This window comes from Brassica oleracea, chromosome C2 (genome assembly GCF_000695525.1).
Source record: "Brassica oleracea var. oleracea cultivar TO1000 chromosome C2, BOL, whole genome shotgun sequence".
Classification (NCBI taxonomy): Eukaryota; Viridiplantae; Streptophyta; class Magnoliopsida; order Brassicales; family Brassicaceae; genus Brassica; species Brassica oleracea.
Window position 1 is genome coordinate 10,533,053 of NC_027749.1, and position 23,658 is coordinate 10,556,710.

Here is a 23,658-nt window from a genome sequence, read left to right on the forward strand (position 1 = left end):
TGCATAGTAAAGACCAGTGGACATTGCGGGCATGGTCTCTAGGATCTTTTTATTGCCTTTGGTGATCAAAGTTATGTTAAGGAATTCTTTGTTTCCTTCTTCCCATGTTTCAAGGTGAAAACCGTTCAACCTTATGTCTTTAAAACTCAATAAGCTTCTTCTAGAGCTTGGGGAATACAAGGCGGTTTTGATCTCTAGGTGAGTGCCTTTGGGCATCATCACATAGGCCTGGCCGTGACCTTCAATCAGGCTGGCCTCACCCGCAATGGTTTGTACCTTTGCACTTTGCAATGTGAGATTCATGAAATACCTTTTGTCTCTAAGGATCGTATGACTTGTGCCACTATCCACCACAAGTATACTCATCTCATCATTCATTTCTATAAGTAAAATTTACTAGACTTTAGAGGCTTTGTAAAAACTTTTATTATAAATGTCATTTCATAAAAATAAAAACACCAAATCAAAGAACATAAAGCAATAAGACAATGTGATTCGAAAAACTAGTCCTTTAGACAATCAGAAGTTTCAAAATCCATTTGGTCATCCTTGTTGTCCCTGTCCGATTCATCATCAGCATCGTACCCATATCCTTTGTTATCATGATCGTTTTCTTGGATCATATTTGCCTCCGGGTTCTTGTTCTTGATACTCTCTTGATAGAGTTCGCACAAGTGCTTTGGAGTTCTGCAGTTCTTGGCCCAATGATTGTCCATCCCGCATCTGTGACATAAGGACTTGGTCGTGTGAGATGGTTTGGATATGCCACCTCGTCCACGGCCATAACTCCCTCGGCCCCGACCGTAATTGGAACCACGACCACGGTTATTGTGGTTTCCTCTTCGGCCGGTTGAGTAGTTATCTCGACCGTTATGATTGTCACGCCTACGCCCCCTGTACCCACCACGGCTATGACCGTATGGTTTCCTGTTGTCTTGGGCATAGTAGGTTTCTTTGGGATCTTTCTTTTCAATGTCATGGGCTTCGGGTAATGGTGCTGTCCCGGCCGGTCTAGCTCCACTGTTCTTCATGAGAAGCTCATTATTTGTCTCGGCCAAGAGTAGACAGGAGATCAGATCAGTGTATGTGGCAAAACCTTTTGTTCTATATTGCTGTTGCAACACAGAATTCGACTGATTGAAAGTCGTATAGGTCTTTTCAAGCATCATCACATCGGACACTTCTTCACCACACAGCTTTAGTATTGAGACGATTTTGAATAAGGCCGAGTTGTACTCATCCACGGACTTGAAGTCCATGAATCTGAGGTGCATCCAATCGTGCCTTGCCTTTGGAAGCAACACCATCTTTTGGTGATCATATCTGTGCCTTAAAGCATTCCAAAGATCCAATGGATTCTCAATCGTCATGTACTGATCCTTAAGACCTTCAATGAGATGATGGCGCATATAACATATGGCCCTGTATCTATTCTTTTCATTCTCATTGCTGTCCTCGATGATAGTATCACCGAGTCCCTTGGATTTTAGACTAATCCTTGTGTCTAGCGCCCACTGCAAGTAATTGTCTCCGGAGAGATTAAGGGCTGCATAGTCTCTGTTTGCTATTTTCGACATCTGATCCACATTATCACGCAAGTCATTAGATTTATAATGGGATCACGTGGACGCATGATATAAGCAAGCTCGGCCACAACACGTCTTATGCATTTATGATGTTCAAACAATTCTAATTCGACCATGGTGCTATCAAGCAAGCCGCACGGCTATATGATCAATCAATGGGTTCGGTTATGCAATTCTAGAATGGGTTCGGTTATGCAATCCTAAATTTACCATGGTGCGATCAATCCTAAAAATCAATTCTACATGTGCCAGGATGATTAATGCCACACGGCCATATGAGTTTTAATGCAATCAGATTCGAGGTCAAGTGTTTTCTATATGCTGGCCGATCTTGTTCTTAATCAGTTGTGAATGCATTACCATGTTTGAATTTATGCAAAACGATCTAAGCATTCCTAGGGTTTCAATCTTTAAAATCTTATCAACTTATGTTTAAGGTTTCAAGGCCTTAAGTATTTTCAGTTTCAGACAGATTAATTCAAGCAATCTAAACAATCCTAAACCTCAATTCAAATCAGAAGTCAAACAATCAAGATCAATCTTAAAATCGGTTACATGCTTCCTTTAGGGTTTAGGGTTTTCGATTCCTTGATTAGGGTTTCTAAGTTTCAGATTCAATCAATCAACATACAGCAGGTTCTAATTGGAATCAAATCATGTTTCTAGTTCAAAAGCTTTGTCGATTTTAATCTATGGTTTCTTTTAGGGTTTCATCAAGACATTGTTTCCATAATGATGGAATTAGGGTTCTTACTGTTCTAGGTTCTCAGATTGTGTTTATACCTTAGTTTCGTAGGGGTTTATGAACCGGACCACCAGAGAATGGATGGAACTTCGAGCTGAGATGATCGGACGTCTGCTGCCTCCTATCGGGTCGCGGATGGAGTCAATCGCGGCTGGAGGTGTCTCGGCTGTGAGCTGATCGGGGATCGGATCGTCTCGGGTCGTTCGCGGGGTTCAGGTTCGATCGCGAGCTGGGTTGCGGTTCTTCTCGGTCTGGAACGTGATCTGAGAAGCTGAGATGGGTCTCCTAGGTTCTTGATGAACAAGGGACAAGGTTAAGGTTTTGGTTTTGGTTTTGGATCGCCGGCTTAGACTTTTAGGTTTCTAGGTTTCGATTTTGGTCTCAGGGTTCAGAGGCTATCGTGCTGATAACGTGTTGTGAACAAGAGTGTAAATCGTGTGTCTCTTGTCTTATTATCTCTGAATCAAAGTGTTCCCTTATATAGGGGATACAAGGGATAGATAAAAAGGTTCTTGATGAACAAGGGACAAGGTTAAGGTTTTGGTTTTGGTTTTGGATCGCCGGCTTAGACTTTTAGGTTTCTAGGTTTCGGTTTTGGTCTCAGGGTTCAGAGGCTATCGTGCTGATAACGTGTTGTGAACAAGAGTGTAAATCGTGTGTCTCTTGTCTTATTATCTCTGAATCAAAGTGTTCCCTTATATAGGGGATACAAGGGATAGATAAAAGGAAAGTATCCAAATCATAAACCTAGAGTGAAAAGGAAAACCTCCTAATAGATAAACATGAAAGATAAATGGAAACGTCTAAGTACAGAGGCGGCCGACTCTCTCTCTCCTCTTGGGCCGCGGTCTCTCTCTCTCTCTATGGGCCTCGGTCTTGGCCTTTGACTTCTAGCAATCCACATTGTTCATAACAGTTTGTGGTTATTACCTAGTTTTGTTTATCACTTTCGTTAGGGAATGCTAGTCTGGGGTTCGTGAAATAGCTAGAAATTTTATATCATTTTTAAAAAAAGTTATTTTGCTAGACAAGACATAAGATGTTACATAATTGAGTAAACTCAGCATCACTTATCATTCAAATATAGTCTCTTTTTACTATAAAATTAGATTAAGATCTGCGCCTTATCATCACTTGCACGAGATGTTTTATTATTTATTTTCGTTTTTTACTTATATTAAATTAGTGAGAGGTTAGTGACTATTACATATATAACTAAATTGGTGCGGATATATAAATCAAAATAATCATTGTTATTTATAATCATTTTATGGTAAATAAATACAAATAATAATTATTATCTTTTATATTGTTTATAATTAAATTCAAATGATATGAATATCAATGTATAGTATATATTTTTATAACAAAAAAATTAAAGCATTGATAACAAAATTTTCAATATGAAACTTTTAATATTTTTTATTATCTTATAATCATTTTTAAAAATTCTATGAAAATTTTGAAACTAAAATATTAAATTCTTAGTATTTGTTCAACAAATTTTTTGAAATTTTAATATTTATACATTTTATATAATATATAATTTAAACGATATTAATATATATACATATATTTTTATCTTTTTTGAACACCTTATTTTTTATCTAATATTTATTAAATAAGACATCTTACTCATATAATTTTATGAACATTTGTATCTTGTTATAAATAAAAATTAAACCATTGATCACAAATTTTAAAAATAAGATTTTAATTTTTTATTAATTTATATTCATTTTAAAAATTCAAAATATTACACATATATAAAAATCGAAATTTTTATTCTTTGGTTAATTTAGTTGTCTAATTTATTTTAATAATATTAATAAAAAATGATAGAGTATGTATAAATTATTATCAAATCTTTATTATTTAAAATCATTAATTATCATATATATTTTGATCATATTATGTAATTTCATATGTTTTACTTAAGAAAATAATGAAGAATATTTTTATATTAATAATTAATTATATGATTAGGGTTAATGAAAAATATACTATATGTTTAGATGGCCAACCTATTTTTGTAAGGATTTTGAAATTGATTCTCGTGATAACATGTCATGGTTAAAAGTTGTAATGTTTCTCTTTTAATATATCGGAGATTTCAAAGATATTCTGAGAACCCTGCAGCCAAGAAAATCTATTGCGACTTCTCGGCGACTGCATAGAGAAAACAAGCAAACATTAAGAGCTTTGTAACAAACTATATATACTCAAAACCCTTTGGTCGAGTTACAAGCCTTTTCTTATGATGAACTTAAAAACAGAGTTAATGTTTGCTTGTTTTAAAAACAATCTTGTAAACTTGCCACTTCCAACACATTCATCATTGCATGCGAGAAAACTTACCGGCGGGTCGGAGGGGAACATTATTTTGGCTTTAGTACTATTTTCAAGTTCATCTTCTCTAAACGGATCATAGAAATCTGCAAAGAAAAACAAAAAAGAAGAGAGCAGATCTCATATATTTGAACTTCTTAAAACGCTCTTCCTTCAAATGTTTGAGAGCAGATCTGCAGATAATGTTACAAAGCTAAATTGAGTTACACCAGAACTAGTAGATTCAAAGAACACTGAAAGAAACAAACAATTAATGACTCTTATCGTTTGACACATGTTTCAATCAAACTTTGCTGGCCAAACAAGTATGGAGGTTACATAAAATGAGTCATGTAGCTTAATAGCTCAGCTCTACAAGGTAAGGGTACTTTGCTTCAACAAGTTTTCTTGAATGTGGGAAAGGTTTCAGACCATCATATGCTTGGTGGAATATCTTATTTGGTAGGGAGCTGCTTCTCAAAGGAATGATTAAGTCAATTGGTGATGGGAGATCGATTTGTATGATGTTTTAGCATAAACACACAAATTAAAAAACTATTTTACTAATAATGTTTGATTACAAAATAATAACAAAAAATAATTAAATCATTAACTACACATTAATTTTTAATATTTTAATTAATTACTTTAATAATTTTACATAAAAAGTTTTAAAAAATCATATAAATTGAAACAAAAATATCTTTCAAAACATGAAAGAATTAAACGGAGGGAGTATTAAAATGTACAGTTATTTACGTATTTTGCAAATAATGTTGCTAAAGTACAAATGCTTCGTATGTCATTCTGTTCTTGTTTGTCAAGTGTACTGATGGTAAGTGAACGACAAAACGTAGAGTCATTATTCTTTTTAAACAAGTCTTCTTGAGTCCAAAATATGTCAACAAACGGACAAATGTGGGAGACCTTAGTTGCATGCATAAGTCTCCGGCTGGTGAATGATAGAACTTTGCGTCTTAGTCAGGTTGTATAGTTTTCTGTGTAAAGAAAGGTTAAAAGACTGTATTCTTGTCATGTAACAACATGTCTTTTGTTTTGTGGACGATTCGCTTCCACGTGATGGATATAACAACACTAGAAACAGAAATAAACTCACTGGAGAAGTTTCCTATCTATTACCAAAAGTAAGCAATGACAATTGAACAATCTTTGTTTTTCTCAGTTTGTGAGTTTGGTTATTGGGAAAAGCCATTATGAATTTGTGATTACAGAATTTTGTGGTTTATATGGATCAGAGCAGTAAAAGTTCAATGTAATTTCAGATATACATTAGATCTGACAGGTCATTTATACTTCCCAATTACTATAAAAGATAATCCTAATGGTTAATCTTCATCAAGATTACACATGGCAAAAATATTATTTGATTGTTTTATGTTTTTTTTTTTTTTTTTTTTTTTTTTTTGGTAATCCAGGGTTCCCCGCTTCGCGGGTCAATCCCTGGGCCCGGTCAGGCAGCAGGCCAGCTTCATCCGGGAGGTTTTTCCCTGAGCCCGAAGGCCCAGTACCCGTTTTAGTGTTCAGATGAGGCAGGGTAGTTTCCGCATGGGGGAGATCGAACCCGAATGGTGGTAGCCAACAGGTCCGTCCTTCCACTTGGACTACCTCGTCCGGACAGCTGATTGTTTTATGTTCTTGGCTTCAAATCATTGAAACTCCAAAACATACAATTTTCATAGAATTTTCACAGGATTTTCACTGGTTTCTACTGTGGCGTTTTAATGTTTCGCATTATGCATCATAACATAACATGACAGAGAGTTCAAGGGATGACTTGTTCAGACGTTTTTTTCTTTTCTAAATTGTTTTTTTTTTTGCAGTTTTTTTTAATTAACCACAATGTCCGGCGACCAAAGTCAACCGACTAATCTGTGGGCTCCAGCGATGCCGACATTTGTAGATTTCCCAGTGGCCAACGGGAATTGAACTGCAGTTTCACTACTGCAGGGATAGAAGCCTGAAGAGTTAGTTTTTGGATATTAAAGAAAATAGAACACAATATTGTTTTCATTAACGGATAGATCACGTTCTTCTGAATAGAAAAGGTGACTCAAAAATAATTGCAAAAGTTGTTGATTTATTCGAATTGAGAACACCATAAGACATTATAACTTATTGACAAAATATGAGGCAGGCTTCCCTGTGTACACTCCAGCTCAGTTTTTCAATCTGCGTGTTAGAGCAAACGAAAAAAACGTTAAGACTTTCTCTCTTTAATCAACCAATTTATAATATTGTTAATGGTACATTGGTATTTACTGACCATGGCAAACAGGAGGGATTGTTAACGCCACAATTGGCAAAAAGAGCCTTGAGTTTTGCTGGGTCAATCCCGGACCGGGAGAGGAACGGGCAGAGACATTCAAGGTTCGCAGTTTTGGCCACTGTGCAGCAGGCGGGAGTCGGAGGTGGCGGGTAGTTTCCAGTGACCGCTGGACGACATTTCTGCAAGTCATTTGTGTTGACTTTACATAGGGGAATGCTCTTACCTTCTTGGATCATCATTGCTGCGGTTAAAACCATCGCAAGAACTGTGATGAGGATTCTGGCATTGTTCTTACCCATTTCTGTCTTTTTTTTTAACAATATCTTCACTGTCTCTTCTCTCTCTCTCTCTCAGCTATATCGTGAAACTTAAAGATAGTGAGCTTCTTATATAGCAGTGTTAATGATAAGTGAAAGTTAGTAAAACAGTAAAGAATGTCACGGGTCTTTTACGTCAACAATTTGCAAGCAAACAGACAAATGTGGGAGACCTTAGTTTCATGTATAAGTCTTTGGGTTGGTGTGGATGAAAGAACTTTTTCCTTCACGTGACCCGATGGGTTTTGGCCTTTGTATTTTGTTCTGCCCTTGTCATTATCAAGTCATAAACATTTGTTTACAACTAAAAAAATTGTCTACTGTCATGTAACACCAGGTGACCGACCAGGTCTCTGGTTTTGTGAACGCACTCAGCTATTCTGCTTCCTCATGATTCAAGTCACAACCCCATGTTATATATTGAGGTAAAGAAAGCCCGTCTTAAATGAGGTAAAGAAAGCCCAGCTTTTTTTTTTTTTTTTCTAACAACGAAATCTCGTCTTATATGAGTTAATCTTGGGTTCAGGGTGAACCTTTAACCAATTTCATTATTTCAAATTCAATATCTTTTAAAAAAATGAAACAAAATATTGTCAAGTTATATTATATTTTTAAAAAAAAATATTAGTTATAGAAAAAAAAAATTTTTAAAAAATATTTTTAACATTGCTATCAAAACACTAAACCCTAAATCCTAATCCCTAAACCCTAATCCTAAAGCCTAAACCCCTGGGTAAATCCTAAACCATTGGATAAATCCTAAACTCTAAATAAAAAACACTAAACACTAAACCCTAAACCCTTGAGTGTTTTAGGACTTGATTGGTTACGGCTGTAATTTTTAAAAAATTGTTGTAGAATTGAAGCTGTAAGATTTTATGTTGTAGCTTAAAAAAATTTGCTGTAGAATTAAAGCTGTAAGATTTTATGTTGTAGCTGTAGAATTTTTGCTGTGAGTTTTTTTAGAGAAAATATGATTACCAGATATTATCTAATATTTATTATAATATGTTCACTATAATTAAATGAAAATCAAAATCAAATTGAGAAATATTTACTCCGTTTCAAAATGATCGAGGTTTTAGACTACGCATGTTAAAAAAAAAACTAAATCTGATTTAAATATATTATTTTGTGATTAAATATTTTACATAACGTTTAACCAATAAAAAATAATAAATATAAATATTTGTAAAGTTTACAGTTTACCGTGATTACTTAATAAAAATTAGTAAAAATAGAAAAAAATATTTTTTGAAACAAAACTTTTTTAAAACATAGATCATTTTAAAATGGAGAGAATAGTAATTAATCACATTTTATGAACTGATTAATTATTATACAATTATCAAATGCTTAGTTTAAGTAAATGAATATAATAGTCAAGTATCATATATAATCAACATATGTGAGGTTTTATTTATATTTATGAAATTTATAGTTATATAACATATAAGTATATATATATATATATATATATATATATATATATATATATATATATAATAAATATAAAAACCTAATTTCGCACATTAGTTGTCATACTCTTGAGTTATACGTGTAAATATATATTAAATTATATATATATTACGTATACTTTAGAAAGAAAGGATAAGAGAATGAGGAAAATTATTATTCAAAGCACTTGAAGTAGTGTTCTAGAAAACTTGCTCTCTAAAGCAATAAACTAAAATAAAAGTTTGTTATGGCAGTGCGTTTTAAAATTGAAATCTAAAGTTTGATTGCTTTTATTTTTTGACTGTAGATAAAAATATGTCTGTGTACGGCCTACAGCTGTTACCAATCATCAAATAAGTGTTTAGTAATTTTGATTTAGAGTTTAGGATTTATCCAAGGATTTCAGGTTTAAGGATTATGTTTTAGGGTTTAGTGTTTTGCTGACGACGTTAATTTTTTTTTTTTAATTACTACTTTTTTTATTTCGTTTTTACCTTTTAATTTTTAAAACATAATATAATTTGATAATATTTTGTTTTCGTTTTTAAAAAATATCAAATATGAAATAACACAATTATGTTTGTTTGTGAACTTCTAGGTTCACCCTAAGGAGTGAACCCAAGAATAAGTGTCTTATATAAGAAGCTCATTAACTTTAACTTTTCACCATAGCAAAGCTTTAATGCTAACTGAAAGGTGCTAGTAACGTAAGATATGTAATCATTAGGAGTCTTTTGGGTTTAGATGCGTGAAGAAACGGAGGAATGTGTGAAGGCTAAGTTGCATTTCATGCCCTAGTATCTGGGCTGTGAATGACAAAATGTTCATTGCAACTAGTTGCCTGACCAAATGTCAGTCTTTTGTTTTGGTTCTCTTTACTGAGTAATAAAAATAATTATGTACATAATGGATTGCATAATTGCATTATTATTTTAATATATATGGATTCAATTATTGCATTATTGCATTATTATTTTAATATATATATGGATTACATATGGATTGCATAGTTGCATTATTATTTTAATATATATGGATTGCATAATTGTTTTGGTTCTTTAAAGTTGCATTTTGTTACTTGATATGTGCTAGATGATAACCTACGCGTATGCGCGGAATGAATTTTTTATATTAATGTTTGTCCATTAAATAATTTTAACATTTTACAACATTTCAATATTTATCGATTGTAAAATGATGAATACAAATGTTGCTCTCTTAAATGTAGCACTGAAAAGTTAACGTATTACAACTAATTTTAATTATTTTAAAAAATTTATATGCACAAAAAAATTAAGTTTTGCTGCTGACACAAATCACCAAAACCACAAGATAGGCAACATCGATTGTAAAATGACGAAAGAGGATTATGTTTTCGGCTCTCGATTTGTTTGCTATTGACTCTCAATTAGTTATCATCTAATATTAAGATAACAATAATTTTTCAATGCAAAATTTTGAAGTTAACATATTTTATATTTTATATAGTATATAATTTAATTTAAATGATATTAATATTAATATACATATATATATATATATATGAATATTTATTAATGAGACTTTATATTCATACGATTTATGATCATTTGTGAGACTTTTACAACTTTTAGTGTGAGACTTTTACAACTTTTAGTAATTTATAGTTATTTCGAAAATTCAAAATATAACATATAAAAAAAATCTAAAGTTTTTTATTATATGCTTCATTTGATTGTTTATTTCTTTTAATAATATAAAATTAAACAAAAAAAAAGAGAGGATACAAAAACTGAAATATGTATTATTCTTAATCATTAATTGTCATATATATGTTAATCATATTAGGTAATTCCATAACTTTTATTTAAGGAAAGCATTGAGAATATTCTTTTGTACGCTACTAATCCATTCGACAGTTAATTTAATAAAAATATCAATTTGATAGTTAGTTTAATAAAAATTATAAAAAGTAGAATATTCTTTTACATGGATCAACTTATTTTTCTAAGGATTCTATGAATCATATGACACGTAGCTACGAAAACATGTTGTAATGTTTCATAATTAATATATAGGGGATGAATTGCATAATTGCATTATTATTTTAATATTCTTCCGACTATCGTTTTATACGTACTTGGAACAAAAAGTGGCTTACATGTTAAACTTTATTTGATCTCGTGTTTCATTTAGAGGACTAACTCTCTTGTAAATTGTAATCGTTTTGTGTGTCTCTAGTTCGGGTAAATTTGAAATTAATGGCGTTCATCCACGATGATGAAGAGGAAAACTTTGTTCCTCAATTAACCACCAATTACTATTTCGAAGATGACGACAAGAAACCTGTGTCATTCTCGTGTCTGCGAATTTAATGGAGTGACAAGAGAAAGTAGACTGAAGTGTAGCTGGTTTGTACTTGAGAGCAGTGGCGGATATAGGTAGGCCAAGGAGGTAGCACTTGCACCCCATGAAAAATTTAAAGTCTGTTTGATGTTACTTATGTTTTTTACTCATTTCCCCTTACTAAAATCATATTATATCTTCAATTCTGTGTTTATATGTAATTTGCCTCCATCCAAAAAATTGTCTACATCCGCCACTGCTTGAGAGGAACCTCTGATGATGGTCTTTTGCCTCTGCATAACAGCATAAGTTGGTTAATGCTTGGAGGTTCGCAGAGCCGTGCCTGAGATTTATTGGCCCTCAAGCAAAAAAAATTTGTTGGCCCACTATATGTAATTATTAAACGCAATTAAAAGAATCCATGCCAAAGGTTTGAACTCACAACCTCTATTTACACAAATGAACTCATAACCACCTGTGCTGCTGAATATTTCACGTCACAAATTGGCCCTCTAAATATATAAACTCCATCTGAACTAAAAGCACATGCTTGATGTGCTTAGTGTCAGGCACGGCCCTGGAGGTTCGGCCTTTCCAACTTCATACCGGAGATCTGTTCTCACAAAGGATAATGTCTGGATTAAGCTTGAGAAGCAAGGAAAATGTATGCGGAGTTGCTAAGATCATCTCCAACTCACCTCTATAATAGAAATTTCTAAAATAGAAAAAAAAAGTAGAGACTTAGATTTTGCTCTCTCTGTAATAGATGAATGATCCATTTACTTTTACCTCTATAAATAGATGAATGTTTTTTCCTCTATTGTAGTGGAAAACATTGGAGCAAAATTTCATAAAAAACAGAGGCAGGTTGGAGATGTCCTAAGAATTGTTCTGGTGACATAGATACACTTAATGTTTTTTTCATACAGATGCTCTTAAATCTTAATATATTAGAAGAATTCATGGGCGTTATATTAGATTAGTCCAAAGCAGGGAAAAGACAGGACGAGTTAGTTTTTGGATATCCATGAAAGTAGAACACAATGGATGAAAGCCAAAAGCAGTACTTTATTGTTTTCATTAATGTGTAGAACACGGTTCCTGTAGACAGAAAAGGTGACTTAAAAATAACTTCAAAATTTGTTGATTTTATTTGAATCGAACACCATAAGAAATTATAACTTCGAGACCTAATATTCAGATGGTGGCAAAGTACGCAGCAGGCCGGCTTGTGTCCAGTCCACCTCAGTTCTTCAATCTGCGTGTTAGAGAAGAACAATTGAAAAAACGTAAGACTTTCTCTCTTTTACTCAACCAGTTTCTAATATTGTTAATGGTACTTTGATCTTTACCGACCATGGCAAGCATGATGGATTGTTAACGCCACAATTGGCAAAAAGAGCCTTGAGTTTTGATGGGTCAATCCCGGACCTGGAGAGGAACGGGCAGAGACATTCAAGATTCGCGGTTTTGGCCACTGTGCAGCAGGCGGAAGTCGGAGGTGGCGGGTGGTTTCCAGTGACAGCTGGACGACATTTCTGCAAGTCATTTGTGTCGACGTTACATAGGGGAATGCTCTTAGCTTCTTGGATCATCATCACTGCGGTTAACACCAGCGCAAGAACTGTGATGAGGATTCTTGTATTGTTCTTACCCATTTCTGTCTTTTTCTAATCTTCACTCTCTCTCAACTCGTTGGTGAAAAGTTAAATCTAATGAGCTTCTTATATAGCAATGTAAATGCTAAGTGAAAGTAGTAGATCATGGCACGGGTCTTTTACGTTGAAAATTCGTAAGCAAACGGACAAATGTGGGATACCTTAGTCATAGGCGGCTTAGGTGGGGAGACAATCGGTGACTGCCCCCAGTTCATGCAGATATCTCCATATAATAAGAATTAAGGGTCCATTACAAATTTGTACAATTTTAACTATCTAAAAACAGTCTAAAAAATTCACAAATATATGCTTTTTCTTCATTAAATTTACAAAAATATTTTTTTTAAAAATTTAATATAAATATAAATATAGGGGTATGCGTAATTGTTTTTGCTTTAGAAGTTAGAACCATTAGCTATGGAGTGCACGAAGACCTTTCAGTTCTCTGATGTAGTGTTTGCGACAGAATTTTCTTAATTGGTGAAAATGGTGTCGACACCGGAGCACTGGCCAGCTTTCTCTACACACATGAAAGAATTCAAACGCAGTAAGTGTTTCTTCCCTGATTTTCAGATCAGACATATTCCAAGAACACAAGACACCTTGACGGACAGACTTGCACGTGGTGCGAAAAATTCTCCTACGGCTATGCTTTATGTCGATTCCATACCATCGGCTTGGCTCTCCGAACCGGCTGGCGTAGTTATTTAGTTTAGCAGTTGTTGTCAAAAAAAAAAAAAAAGTTAGAACCATTAAAACGTTGAGCCGACCCTGACCTTGGTTTCATGCATAAAGTCTCCGGGTTGGTAGATCAGCTGAAAGAACTTTCTCCTTTACGTGGTTCAATAGGTCTTGGTCTTCGTATTTTGTTTGGCCCTTGTCATTGTCAAGTCATATATGTTTGTTTTAAACCAAAGCAAAAAGAAATGTCATAGATTTTTTTGTAAATGATCAAAAGATTGTCATGTCTTCTTGTCATGTAACACCAGGTCTCTAGTTTGTGAACGTACTATTTGATTTCTCGTGATCCATGTCACAAGACTCACAACACCAGAAATAAAGGTAAGTAAAGCATGTGCACACTATCCACTGCTACTGGAGACAGGTTGTCTATCTTCATCAGTCTTCTGTGATTTATAGTCGAGAAAAGTAATGATGAGTATTCGACAAAAAAAAAGTAATGATGAGTTAGTTTTTCGGATTGTCAAGAAATAAACAGCTTTATGCTTTACCGTTTTCCTGAATATATAGAACATGGTCTTCCTCTATACACAACACAAGGTATCTCGAACATCATTACAATTCTTTGATTTATTTGGATTAGAACAATAAAACATCGTAAATTCAGTACATCAGATATTCAGATCAGATGCAGGACAAGACCCAACAAACACTTGCAGCACCGTAGAGACATATATATGTCTCAAGCTCCATTCTTCAAACTGCGCGAAGCCAAAACTTTAGACACTTTAATTTTAAAATCCTGATAAATTTATCAATCACATGAGAAATACAATTAATATATTCTTTTCGTTTTACCTCGGCAACTAGGAGGGATTGCTATAACGCCACATTTGGCTACAAGAGCCGCAACTTTAGATGGATCAATCCCTAAAATAGGGAGATAAAACTTGAATCTGCAGAAGCATTCCAAATTAGCGGATCGGACCACTACGCAGCACTCGCTGACCGGAGGCGGGGGGTTGATTCCAGTGACGGCTGGACGACATTTCTGCATATCGTTTATGTCGATTTGGCAAATGGTAAGGCTTGTAACTTCTTTCACCATTATTGCAGCGGTTAAAACCATTGCAAGAACTGTAGATTGCGTAAGGATATTGTTCTTCCCCATTTTCTACTTATGGAAACCATTCATATCTTCTTACTATATATGAGCTTTTTATTATATAGCAAAGCTTTAATGCTAACCGAAAGGTGCTAGTAACGTAAGATATGTAATCATTAGGAGTTTTTGGGTTTAGATGCGTGAAGAAACGGACGAATGTGTGATGGCTTAGTTGCATTGCATGCCCTAGTATCCGGGCTGTGAAAGACGATATATTTTTAACTAGCTGCGTGACCAAATGTCGTCTTTTGTTTTGTTTCTCTTTACTGAGTAATAAAAATGATTATATATATATATATATATGAATATAGTAAGATTGAGTTTTTGATGACTTTGTATTTAACGAAAATCTTTTGTTTCATAATATATGGGGATTTATTAATTTATGGTGGATTGCATAATTCTTTATTTTTTCTTCTGAATATTGTTTTATACTTGGAATTGTCTACCGATATTAGATGTACATTTATTTCAAAAACATAAAAATAAATAATCATACGCCACAGCAATGGAAATCTCTCAAAAACATATATGCTAAAATTAGATTAGTCAACAAAGACAACAATGGAAATCTTTTCTTTTGAACTAACAATGGAAATCTCTTCAAATAATGGAAAAATGTCAATTAAAATTTATTTGGAAAATAATTCAATAGTAACAAATAGTTAGACAAAAAGTAAACAATAGATGGTGTTAATGAAGCAACGAAAATAATTTAGAAACATTGGGTCCAAACTGAAGAAATAATTTAGTGGTCTGATTTAGAAACGAACGACACCTAAAACAAGTCCTTGTTAAAGCGTGAGGTCCACCGTGTATCTGCTCCTCTTTTTGAATATTGGGCCTATTCTACCAAAGCAACTATCAGTACGGGCTTTACACACAAAACAGCCCACAAAAGCACACGTTTCTCAGCACGTGCGCGCACACGTTTCTTTAATCGTTTGTTCTCTCGTCTCCTCTTTCGTTCGCGCTGGTGACGATTCGTCCTCTCTTTTTGATTCGATTCCGTCAAGTACACAGAGCGAGGGAGACTCGTAGGAGAATTCTCAAAGGTTCTTGCTCATTCTTCTTCTTCTTCTTCGTGATCGTTATTTCGTTTAGTTCTTCGATTCCTTTGTCTAAGACGAGCCCTAATTCCCAATTTCGATTTTCCCGATTAGGGTTTAGGAGAAAGGTGTTAAATTTGGTCTCTCTCCGTTTACAATTGGAAGATCAACTCTCTCGTGATCGTTTAGTTCAGGGAAATTGATGGCGTTTATTGACGATGACGAAGAGGAAGACTCTGTTCCTCAGTCAGCCACCAATTACTATTTCGAAGATGACGATAAGGAACCTGTGTCATTCGCCTGTCTGCCTATTCAGTGGAGCGACAAGGAGAAAGTGGACGGAAGTGCAGCTGGTTTGTACTTGCGAGGAACCTCTGATGATGGTCTTTTGCCTCTGCATAAGCTTGTTAAGGCTTGGAGGTTCGACCTTTCCAACTACAGACCGGAGATCTCTGTTCTCACGAAGGATAATGTCTGGATCAAGCTTGAGAAGCCGAGGAAAAGCTATGCGGAGTTGATAAGAGCTGTCCTGGTGACAGTTCACGCTCTTCGGTTTCTTGGGAGGAACCCTCAGGCTTCTGAAAGATCTCTCTGGGAGCGTTTGTCTAAGATTTTCAAGTAATCTGACTCTCTCTCTTTTTTTTTTTTTTAAATAACTCTTTTGTTCTTCTCTCTGTCATTCTTTTGGCTTTGACACCTGTGTTCTGGATGTTGTTTGTAGGGCATATGACGTGAAGCCATCACAGAATGATTTGGTCGATCACATTGATTTAATCGCTGAAGCTGTTAAAAGAGATGGAAAACTGTCAAAATCCAAGGTTAGTACGGAGACTTCTGCTGACTTTCTGTTTCTGGTCGGTTAGATGTTTGATTTAGAAGAGGCCATCTATTATAGTGTTGTAGTTTCAGTGTCTTGGAGAGTTTGTGATGACCATATTTGTTATCAGGAGTTTTGTTCGCTTCATGGCATGAATGTTTTCTGTATATGTATCATCTTTTTACCCTGACTCTCTCCTAATCTTGTGGGGTTTGTCTTTTTTTTTTATGTGGCTAGTTTATACCTGCATTTCTCTCAAAGAAGCCTACCAAATTGAGATTACTTGATGAGGTTTACTTTTTTTCCCACTTGCTTACTCGTTTTCCTCATGTGTGTTTTCCCCTCGGTCTTAACTTCTGCTAAGAGTTGCTATTATATATCAGGACAATCCGAAGGATGATTTCATAGTTGAAGATGACTCAGCTGTAGCTTCCAATGAAGATGAATTGGATGATGAAGAAGACGATGATGACTATTTTGAGTCTGTTTGTGCAATTTGTGACAATGGTGGCGAGCTTTTGTGGTATGTTTCCTTGCTGGATATTGATCTTGGAGTTCGATTTCTTTGGATTTGCTTTGCAGAATAAGTCTTCCACCTTTTATCTGTTTTGTTAGAATATGGCTCCTTTGTTTGTTTGTGTTATGCTGGCGCTTTCTTACATAGAGCGTGTATTTTCTCCAAAAGATTGACAACCTTTAGCGTTTCAAACAATCTTTTTGTTAATTTAGACTCTAGTGTACCTTCCGTTTTCATTTTTAGGTTGCCATTTTTGGTTTGCAAAAATATTTAATCAAACGCTCAAAATGTTAGCAATGTGAAAGATGCAAAAGCAAATGCAGAAATTGTCAATTGTTTGAGACAACCGGTGCCTAAAAAGGTTTCTAAAGATCCACCGGTTTTGTTCTAGATTATGTGTTTTTATTTCAGTGAGCCAAATCATAAGTCTTGTGTTCTGCTTTGTGCAGTTGTGAAGGAAGCTGCCTGAGATCATTCCACGCTACCAGAAGAGATGGTGTTGATTCACATTGCGATTCTCTTGGCATGACGAAGATGCAAGTGGAAGTATGTCACATATAATATTTTCTTATGAGTTCTGAATATATCTGAGCACCTTGGTCTTCTTGTCTTATTATTTAACATTTTTCTGTATGGTTTGCTTATCCTTTTAATTTTTTTACGGCCTTGAATAGGCACGGAGTTAATTGTTATTGTTGTTATGGATTATTTTCCAGGCGATTCAGAAATACTATTGCCCAAACTGTGAGCATAAGATCCATAGTTGTTTTATTTGCAAGAAGCTTGGTTCCTCTGATAACTCCAATGGCGCAGCAGAGGTATGGATTATTTATCACTAATGTCGAATTCTGGTCAGACGATTTTTGCTGATAATGGTGACTGTGAACTAACTAGATGACATTTGCAATTTATAATGTAATGCTGTAGGTTTTCCAATGCGTGTCAGCCACCTGTGGGTACTTTTACCATCCTCGTTGCGTCTCAAAACGACTACATTCAGGAAATAAAGAAGAGGCCGAAGCATTAGAGAGACAAATCATTGCGGGAGAGTTTACGTGCCCATTGCACAAATGCAGTGTGTGTAAAAACGGAGAGGTTAAGACTGACTCTGACTTGCAATTTGCTGTATGCCGGCGTTGTCCAAAGTCCTACCACAGAAAATGCCTGCCACGGTATACCTTCATATATTAGTCATTTACTTATTGTTGCACCTCTAGAATTCTATTTGAATAACTGTCTTGTTGGTTTCTAGGGAGATTTCTTTTGAAGATATTGATGACGAGGATATATTTACACGTGCATGGGCCGGTCTCTTGAACAACCGTGTACTCATATATTGCCTGTAAGATTTTTATATGCTGTATCTTAAGTGGGAATTCAAATTTAAACTTGCGTTGAGACACTTCTTTTCAATGATTTCCCTTGCGTAGAGAACATGAGATGGATGAAGAGCTCATGACACCAGTTAGGGACCATGTTGAATTTCCTATGAGCGAGGAGGAGAAGAGAAGAAAGATTCCTACGTTTAAAGATCTTGCCTCACGAGATAGATATGGACAAGCTTCTGTAAAATCATTTAGAAGTTCGTTTCCTTCTTCCAAAGATGGTGTCTCGACAAAGAAGCATGGATTAGTTTCGTCTGTACCAGATCATTTGAGGAAACGAAAGGAAGTTGATCCATTCAGAAAGTCGAACTTGGTTCGAAACAAATCCCAGAAGACGATGGAATATGGACAGTCTCGTGAAGCTGGCAAGAAGAAAGTGGAAGTGAATGAAGCACACGATGCTGAACAAAGCAAGGTCTCACTGGATGAGGGGTTGCTTAATTACATGCATGATTCTAACATAGTAAAATCTCGGCGCGTGGTTCCAGTCGACAGCAAACACAGTAAGACCGACTCATTCTCCTCCAAGGAGTCAGGAAGTGAAATCCCAAAATTAGACAATGATTCTCAAAGGAGGTTAGTATTTTTCTTGTTTGTAATTTAAGTTCCATTTTTTCCCGCTTAAAAAAAGTTTACGACTTATGAATAAGTTTACTCTAACATGACTACTTTTGTCACTGTAGGCTCTTGGCGATAATGAAAAAAGCTAAGGAAGAAATCACTATGGATACGATATTAAATAAATACAAAGGTCCATCCACGTACAGAAGCTCTGCAATGACTGTTCTTAGCAAGACGATCACTATGGGGAAGGTAGAGGGCTCAGTTCAGGTGGGCTAGAAAGCTGAATCCTATCTCTATCTAGGTACTCTTAGCCCTTTACTAATGAGACTTCAAACTTTGTTTCTATAGGCTGTCAGAACAGCACTGAAAAAGCTTGAGGAAGGAGGAAGTATTGAGGATGCAAAAGCAGTTTGTGAGCCAGAGGTTCTGAGCCAAATCTTCAAGTGGAAGGTCTTACACTTAGCTTTTTAGACATGGCCGTAGCGGTCTCTTGTAGATCCCTTCCTGCATTTTTGGTTAATCCTTTTAAATGTTTGTTTCTTTTGCTTCAGGATAAGTTCAAAGTTTATCTTGCTCCCTTTCTCCATGGTGCACGCTATTCCTCCTTCGGCCGTCATTTTACTAAGCCCGACAAACTTCAACTGGTAATCAATCTTATCAAAAGCATATTTTATCTACATCCTGCAAGGATTGTCGGTTGACATTTCAAACGTTGTGAAGTCGACAGCTGAAAGAATTAATTATCAAGGAGAATGATTGGTTATATTTTGGCTGTGTAGTGTTTTCAATTGGCAACTTAAAAATCTTTCTTCGGTTAGGATCACTGTGCTGTTAGTTTATACTTTGTGACACCTGCATGACTAGTTTCTTACAATCTTTTTAACTCTTGAATCTGAAATTTGATACTTGATCAGATCTTATTCTTACTTTGTCATGCAGATTGTAGATAGGCTCCACTGGTATGCAGAAGATGGTGATATGGTGAGATTTGCTCACGAACGTTATCTATTAGTATAGTTTTATTATTTTGTTTACTTCTCTTTATATCTTTTCTGAATAATGATCTTGTTAATATAATGTATCATTTTCTAGTGTATAAACAAACGTTGCTGTTTTCTTGTTCCTCTTCCAACAGATTGTGGACTTTTGTTGTGGTGCTAATGACTTTAGCTGGCTGATGAAAGCGAAGCTTGAAGAAACGGGGAAGAAGTGTTCATATAAAAATTACGATCTTTTTCAAGCGAAGGTAAATGACCTGTGCACCTGCTATCAACGTGAGCTGTTAGTAGTCTTCTTGGCTTACTCATTGAATTGTTTCTTTTACTTTCAGAATGATTTTTGTTTTGAGAAAAGAGATTGGCTGACTGTATGCAAAGAGGAGTTGCCACCAGGTCGAAGGCTGGTAAGATAAGATTTTTTTTTAAATATGAACTTTGTGTCAGCTAAATAGTTTAGTATCTGATTATTTATCATATGCTTATGAACAGATTATGGGGCTAAATCCGCCATTTGGACTCAATGCTTCTCTTGCAAACGCTTTTGTTGCGAAGGCTCTTGAATTTCTCCCAAAGATTCTCATCCTTATAGTTCCTCCCGAGACTGACAGGTTTTAGTTTCCATCTATCTCATCTTCTCCTCTGTACTAATCAGAAAACTAAATAACGACCCCACTCTTTCTCTCTCTCATTAAATCTGTCACTTTTCTCAACAGGTTAGATAAAAAGAGGTCATCTTATGTGTGTATATGGGAAGATGAAGAGATCGTATCTGGAAAGGTAAATTATTTGCAATTTCTTGTTTGTCTGCCCTCCTTGATTTAGTTTTCTGAGATGTTGAGCCTTTCTGTTTAAATTTGCTTCTTGTTTATTCCCTTCAGTCCTTTTACCTGCCTGGATCTGTCAATAACGAAGACAAACAGTTAGAAGAAAGCTGGAATGTAGTTTCACCGCCTCTTTCTCTCTGGAGTCATCCCGACTTTGCAGCCAAGCACAGGGAAATAGCGAAGATGCATAACCATTTGCCTAGGGATGTGGGGAGCTTAAATTTGAAGAAAACTGACGAAGAAGCAAATGCATCTTTTCATCCACTTGGAGCTTCTTCTGATGGCATATGTGATGATAAATCTACATCAAGAGATAGTCCATTTGAAAATGGTGAGAATTCCAGATTGGAAAACGAAGATGTTCCTATGGAAGTAGATGATGAGCTTGAGGTAGCTGATTGTGTTAATAACATTCTGCTCTCTGAGAAAATTGAAGCACGGGAAACTGCAGCGCATGTTAATCATCAGTCGGATCACTTGTCAAGGAGAAGTCATCTGGAAAAGGATCAAAATACCAGAGACTACTCTAGTAGGATGCTTGGGAAGAGAAATGAGATGGAAGGGGACCGAAGAGAGTTGAATAGAAGATCCGAGAGCATCGAGATCCCCGAGATGACATCTGATTGGCAGAGTCCTGTGAGGTCTTCTTCAGATGATATATATGCTGTCTGCACATCAATTTCTAATGTGTCACCACAAAGATCTCACGAGCCTGTAGAAGCATCTCTGCCTTCAATATCAAAGAAAAAAAGTAACTTGGGAAAGGATATTAGAGAACCTGAGAGTAAGGTGCAGGGCATTAGAAAACCAGAAGAGATGCGAAATCGGCCGACGAGCTCTGCAAGATCTTCTAGAGAGGACAGCTACACTGTTCGTCCTTCAACAGCAAATACGAGTGAGAAACCATATGAAGCTTTTGAACGATCTTATGGTGCATCTTTATCCCATTTCGACGATGGTCTCGCTGCTAGATATGGTTTTGGTGGAGACTACAGGATGCCGGATCCTCCATTGATACCAGATCAGTTTCCATTGGCACCAGCTATGAGGAATGGTCCTAACGAGATGTATGATTACCGAGGATACTCTGACCTCAGTAGAGGAGGGGTTGGTCCTGAAGTGTATCCACAGCAGTACGGTGGGCACTTGGGTCCCATGTTAGCACCTCCTCCTCCAAATCTGATGGACAGTGCATTACAACAACGTTATGCTCCTCATTTTGATGGAATGAATTACCAGAGGATGGGCTCTTTCCCACCTCAGGCTCCAATGCAACCTAGTGGACACAACAACTTCTATGATCCTCAGGGCTTTCCGCAGCAACCACCACCACCTGGAGACTTTGGGATGAGTCCAATGGGGTTTGCCCCTGGCCCGAACTACCCTTATATGGGTAGATCTGGCGGTTGGCTTAATGACTAGAACAGTTCTTGTTTACCGTGTATTTAAAACATTAGTAGTTTGGTCGATCTTTTATCTCATCAACTAAAGTTGTAGGAAGACTAGAAGAAGAAAATCCATAGTTTTTCTATTCCACTCGTAACTCTTGCTAGTGAGCCTTCTTATTTTGTTTAATATAATTAAAGAAAGCCAGCTTCCATTTCTCTTTATATTATATCTTATGGTGACATTTCAATACTGGACCCCGTCCAGATCTGAGATATGGAACAAGAGTTGAGAAACTTAAGGAAGGTATGGATCTCTGCTTTAGTCTCCATCTGTCATTGTTATTTTATCTCATTTAGAATCTCCAAAGGTGTTCTTCGGCTCATCACCATTCTTCCAGTCAGTATTCTGTTTCTTGTTCTTCCTTTGTCCTTCTCTTCTGTGCATTTTTGCGTTATTTCAGCTCTTTTTTTCTCATGGCTCGCAAATTTCAAGCTTATGCTCTTTGCTTTTGATCAAGGACCTTTGTATCCACTTCCTGCTAATCTATACCGTTTCATCTGCTATGCTTGTTTCCCCGTCAAAATCAGACAAAACCCGTCTCCAAGTGGCATCGCAAATCGTCTTCGTAAGAACAAACCTATCCCTAAATTGGGTTTTGCTGTCAATATTTTGATCTTTGGTGTCTTGCTACATATCTATGAATACAGCGACAGTTTACCTCGTTTTGCTGTTTTGAGCATATATTGTCTCTATATATACCTTGAGTTGGAAATTGTTTTGGTCTTTGTCGGGGCCGTGGTATCTACTCTTCTTGGCTGTGACATCGAGCCGGTTTTCAATGAGCCCTACCTAGCCACCTCTCTACAGGACTTTTGGAGCCGCAGATGGAACCTTATGGTTTCAGCTGTCCTACGATCAACCGTCCACATTCCGGTTCAGCGTTTTTGCACACGCTTTCTCGGTCCAGACGCAGCTGTGTTAGTAGGTGTCATGGCCTCGTTCCTTGTCTCGGGTTTGATGCACGAGTTGATCTACTTTTACGCAATCCGTCTGCCTCCAACTTGGGAGGTCACTTGTTTCTTTGTGTTGCACGGTGTAGCCACTACCACAGAGATAGCGGTGAAGAGAACTCTGCGGTGGAGACCACCGCATAGGGCAGTTTCAGGTCTCGGGGTTCTAGCGTTGGTGAGCGTTACTGGCGTTTGGTTCTTCCTCCCTCAACTGCTGAGAAATAATGTTCATGAAAGAGCGATTAGTGAATGTTTGTTGGTTATTGACATTGCCAAACGCACGTTGTTCATTTCTTCTTCGTGATCTTTTTTTTTTTTTTATATGGTTATCTATATATAATAGCAAACCCAATTTTGATGCCAGATGAGCTAATCATTTTTTTATAGGAAAATAAAATTTAAATCTAACGGTTTCGTTTAACAATATTTTGTAATCTAACGGACATGATCATCTCTTATTTATAAGATCCGACGTCATCAATCTCTTTCACCAAAAGGCGTCTCAATCAACTGCTCTCTGAACGAGCACCCCTTATACATCCGCCTCTTTGCAAA

At 36.0% G+C, this 23,658-nt stretch overlaps 6 protein-coding genes across 8 annotated transcripts; 2 read left to right on the plus strand and 4 right to left on the minus strand.

The window, feature by feature from the left end:
• Positions 1 to 503: 503 nt before the first annotated feature.
• On the minus strand, positions 504 to 1,409 carry LOC106323414. The gene has a single exon (XM_013761547.1). The coding sequence runs from the start codon at positions 1,407 to 1,409 to the stop codon at positions 504 to 506; it is 906 nt and encodes a 301-aa protein (XP_013617001.1).
• Positions 1,410 to 6,665: 5,256 nt separating this feature from the next.
• On the minus strand, positions 6,666 to 7,317 carry LOC106325007 (putative lipid-transfer protein DIR1). Its single transcript, XM_013763025.1, has 2 exons — positions 6,944 to 7,317; positions 6,666 to 6,849 (listed from the first exon to the last, which is right to left on the minus strand). Coding segments are annotated over exons 1-2 (303 nt in total). The 5' UTR covers positions 7,246 to 7,317; the 3' UTR covers positions 6,666 to 6,848.
• A 4,779-nt stretch (positions 7,318 to 12,096) lies between these two features.
• Positions 12,097 to 12,763, minus strand: LOC106325908 (putative lipid-transfer protein DIR1). Its single transcript, XM_013763958.1, has 2 exons — positions 12,403 to 12,763; positions 12,097 to 12,304 (listed from the first exon to the last, which is right to left on the minus strand). Coding segments are annotated over exons 1-2 (303 nt in total). The 5' UTR covers positions 12,705 to 12,763; the 3' UTR covers positions 12,097 to 12,303.
• Positions 12,764 to 13,916: 1,153 nt separating this feature from the next.
• LOC106326468 (putative lipid-transfer protein DIR1) lies at positions 13,917 to 14,568 on the minus strand. Its single transcript, XM_013764440.1, has 2 exons — positions 14,244 to 14,568; positions 13,917 to 14,146 (listed from the first exon to the last, which is right to left on the minus strand). Exons 1-2 carry the CDS (start codon positions 14,554 to 14,556, stop codon positions 14,142 to 14,144), a joined length of 318 nt encoding a protein of 105 aa, XP_013619894.1. The 5' UTR covers positions 14,557 to 14,568; the 3' UTR covers positions 13,917 to 14,141.
• A 922-nt stretch (positions 14,569 to 15,490) lies between these two features.
• LOC106327125 (protein ENHANCED DOWNY MILDEW 2) lies at positions 15,491 to 22,306 on the plus strand. Of its 3 annotated transcripts, none has more exons than XM_013765189.1 (19): positions 15,491 to 15,605; positions 15,794 to 16,217; positions 16,321 to 16,417; positions 16,654 to 16,707; positions 16,800 to 16,939; positions 17,383 to 17,479; positions 17,650 to 17,751; positions 17,861 to 18,105; positions 18,186 to 18,275; positions 18,364 to 18,894; positions 19,002 to 19,149; positions 19,231 to 19,332; positions 19,434 to 19,526; positions 19,822 to 19,863; positions 20,018 to 20,128; positions 20,213 to 20,284; positions 20,370 to 20,488; positions 20,594 to 20,657; positions 20,759 to 22,306. In XM_013765189.1, the coding sequence occupies exons 2-19, from the start codon at positions 15,802 to 15,804 to the stop codon at positions 22,124 to 22,126; spliced, it is 3,891 nt and encodes a 1,296-aa protein (XP_013620643.1). In that variant the 5' UTR covers positions 15,491 to 15,605; positions 15,794 to 15,801; the 3' UTR covers positions 22,127 to 22,306. The 3 variants fall into 3 exon arrangements, with proteins under 3 accessions (XP_013620643.1, XP_013620642.1, XP_013620641.1); XM_013765188.1 differs by having other exon boundaries at positions 15,714 to 16,217; positions 20,759 to 22,300; XM_013765187.1 differs by having other exon boundaries at positions 15,789 to 16,217; positions 20,759 to 22,300.
• Positions 22,307 to 22,358: 52 nt separating this feature from the next.
• LOC106325768 (probable long-chain-alcohol O-fatty-acyltransferase 1) lies at positions 22,359 to 23,454 on the plus strand. The gene has a single exon (XM_013763818.1). It carries the CDS (start codon positions 22,367 to 22,369, stop codon positions 23,405 to 23,407), a length of 1,041 nt encoding a protein of 346 aa, XP_013619272.1. The 5' UTR covers positions 22,359 to 22,366; the 3' UTR covers positions 23,408 to 23,454.
• Positions 23,455 to 23,658: the final 204 nt, after the last annotated feature.

Excerpts from the sequence above, each read along its gene's own strand:
- LOC106327125 (XM_013765189.1), top strand. The coding sequence starts at position 15,802 with ATGGCGTTTATTGACGATGACGAAGAGGAAGACTCTGTTCCTCAGTCA. Across the intron at positions 16,708-16,799 it reads AATTGAGATTACTTGATGAG|GACAATCCGAAGGATGATTT; the intron begins GTTTACTTTTTT and ends ATTATATATCAG. Across the intron at positions 19,527-19,821 it reads AGCCCGACAAACTTCAACTG|ATTGTAGATAGGCTCCACTG; the intron begins GTAATCAATCTT and ends TTTGTCATGCAG.
- LOC106323414 (XM_013761547.1), bottom strand. The coding sequence starts at position 1,409 with ATGCGCCATCATCTCATTGAAGGTCTTAAGGATCAGTACATGACGATT.
- LOC106326468 (XM_013764440.1), bottom strand. The coding sequence starts at position 14,556 with ATGGGGAAGAACAATATCCTTACGCAATCTACAGTTCTTGCAATGGTT.
- LOC106325908 (XM_013763958.1), bottom strand. The coding sequence starts at position 12,704 with ATGGGTAAGAACAATACAAGAATCCTCATCACAGTTCTTGCGCTGGTG.
- LOC106325768 (XM_013763818.1), top strand. The coding sequence starts at position 22,367 with ATGGAACAAGAGTTGAGAAACTTAAGGAAGGTATGGATCTCTGCTTTA.
- LOC106325007 (XM_013763025.1), bottom strand. The coding sequence starts at position 7,245 with ATGGGTAAGAACAATGCCAGAATCCTCATCACAGTTCTTGCGATGGTT.